Source organism: Formica exsecta, unplaced genomic scaffold (assembly GCF_003651465.1).
Source record: "Formica exsecta isolate Colony F162 unplaced genomic scaffold, ASM365146v1 scaffold391, whole genome shotgun sequence".
NCBI lineage: Eukaryota > Metazoa > Arthropoda > Insecta > Hymenoptera > Formicidae > Formica > Formica exsecta.
The window spans coordinates 215374-218102 of NW_021851147.1; the positions used below are offsets into that span (position 1 = coordinate 215374).

Consider the following 2729-nt stretch of genomic DNA (forward strand, 5'->3'; position numbering starts at 1 on the left):
GTAAATAAAAAAAAAAAAAAAAAGGAAATATTGAATGAGTGAACATGTAAATCTCTAACTACTGTAGACCACGTAAAATCTCTTTTCTTCACTTACCGGGGATACTACGCTCATCGTCACTCACGCCACTGCGATCTAAACTCGGCGACTTGGCGGACTTTCTCCAGCGGAAACTCCTAAACGGTGACTTGCTGCGGCTTCGTTCCTTACGCCTTAAAGACTCGGAGCCGCTTCCGCCTTTTGGAGCTTAACGACGTACGCAACACACATAACGTTTATTAGCTACTTACTCTGTACCCTGAACCACCTAGCTTGTAGCAGAGAATTGATCAGGTAAACAATTTGTCTCACTAATAATCCACATATATGTACGTTACATTATTTCTTCATGCTCTCTAACTACATACGAACAATATGTACGAGGATACGTTCATGCAACATGCTCATGCAGATGTCAAATAAACGATATATGAACTAAATATGATAAATAAAATAAATTTTTAATTTATCTCGAGAATTATTAATCATCATGTAAGAGTAATTGCATCTATTCCAATATAATATATAAATATGTATAATACTTGTTTGTTTCAGTTCATCTCCTTTAGTTTAGGAAGAAAAAATAGTGAAGTGACCATCTTTCTTTTTTAAATTAAAGGAGATAGACCATTATATATATATATATATATATATAATAGTCTACCTCTATTCAATTTTTAATATCGAAATGCTTATGTATATATGTATATAAAATTAAACTGTTCAAACTGAACTTTATTATGAACTGTGAATATAGTTATCTCTTAAAAGAGTTATGTGTAATAATTAATTATTACACATAATTTTTTTTTGCAATAAATTTGAAGGAAACACCTGCAGAATTTCAAAGTAATTTTCATCAATCAAATTAATTCTTATTCTTAATTCAAATCTTTGATTTCAATACTCTTTATCTAGAAAGAAGAAACAGAATAAAAAATCCTCGAAATATGATCGAATAAAAGAAATTATATATTCCAATGTTCTTTATTTACCTATCAATCAGAATTCAATCACTTAAAATAGATCTTAATATAAAAGCAACAAATTTTTTGCATCAACATAATAGCATACATTTATCGCGTGAGAATTTATTTTCCGCGATGGAATATACAATATATACATACTTTTAATGTTTTTTAAATATAGAAATGAAGTCGCGTGAGAGACAACGAATAAAAACAAAATCGATCGTGAAAAGTTTCGTGTATCTGTAGTCACAACGATTTGCAATATAATTTACCCGAGGCACGCAATCGTCTCGAAAAATACATTAATACGATCATGTTGTATATAAAAATACGTTCGATATGAGCTCTTGTTGCGCAGAAAAATGGAAAACTCCACATACACCAGAAATACGATTGATACCAACAGTATCACGGCCCGCACCACCCTGGTCGGGTGTGGCGATAATTGACTTAAAGATGCAAGAGATATCGTCGGAACATTTTTCGGGAAAATACGTGGTACTTCTCTTCTATCCGAGCGATTTCTCGTTCATATGCCCCATCGAGCTTATTCAATTTAGCGATCGCATCGCCGAATTCCGGCTTATTGGTATGAAATTTTATCGTTTTAGTGCAATTTTTAGTATGAAAATATTTTAACAAGATATATTTGTAAAAAAACGAGATTTTTCGTACAAAATAAAATCTGCATTGTTATATTTTCATTTTTAAAACTCTTGATCCCTCTTTGCAATAATTTTGAATTGATTTTAGAAGTAGAAATTTTTACGAATGTTATGTTTTTTTTACAAAATATGTCAAAATAAATTAATTTATCCGTATGCGATTACTTGTCTATGACACATCCAAAAAAAATATAATTTATTAAATTAAAATTAATAAAGTAGTCTGATATTTTACTATTTAATTAAATTCCAATATTTTATTATAGGCTCGGAGATAGTAGCAATTTCAACAGATTCCAAATTTTCGCACTTTGCGTGGGTGACGACGCCGCGAAAACAAGGGGGCTTAGGCGAAATGAAAATTCCACTCCTCTCCGACCGGAATCATCGGATAGCGAAGGATTATGGTGTATTAAACGAAAAGCACGGGGTAGCGTGTAGAGCTCTATTCGTTATAGACGAACAACGAATCCTACGTCACGTAACAATAAACGATGACGATTTACCGCGATCGGTGGACGAAGTTCTGCGGGTCATAAAAGCTTGCCGTTTTGTGGATGAACACGGCAGCGCGTGTTCCTTAGGACCGTTGGAAACGAAAACCGCCTCCGGAGAAGAGTCAGATTATTTCCACACGAATTAATCCCGATCAATAATTAAATATCAATTGCATCCTTATATCTGAGATTTCTCATTCATAAATTGAAGATGTAGTCCTTCATCAATTATGCAGTTTGCATTGACTGCTATTTAATCGTAAGACAATTGCGATAATGTTGCGAGAAAGAAAGATATTAATAAACGATATTGTAAAAATGTAAAATATATATATAATTTGAGACACAGATCATTGGAACACTTACTTGTCGGTGTGCGAGGAGTACCATGCGGCGGAGTTTTCGCAGAAGTTGGCGCGACAGGAATCCCTTCTCCTTCCCGGAAAGACAGTTGCCTAGGTTTTTGTGCATGCACTACACCACACCAATCACAAAATCATGCTATGTATGTATTATTCTTAGATGTACAACGCGTGATATTAAATACCTTACGTATA

General features: G+C 33.4%; 1 protein-coding gene across 6 annotated transcripts in view; it reads right to left on the reverse strand.

Annotated features, from left to right (window-relative positions):
• Positions 1-2729, reverse strand: part of LOC115239609 (spectrin beta chain) — a 60939-nt gene that overhangs the window by 5237 nt on the left and 52973 nt on the right. For 2 of the 6 annotated variants that reach the window (XM_029814209.1, XM_029814210.1), the window contains exons 9-10: positions 2539-2646; positions 97-246 (exon numbers count right to left, since the gene is read on the reverse strand). The exons of 2 other annotated variants lie outside the window; for them this stretch is intronic. In XM_029814209.1, coding sequence (XP_029670069.1) covers positions 97-246; positions 2539-2646 — 258 coding nt within the window. The remainder of the gene's footprint in view (positions 1-96; positions 247-2538; positions 2647-2729) is intronic. 2 more of the 6 variants (XM_029814212.1, XM_029814211.1) reach the window with 1 other exon arrangement.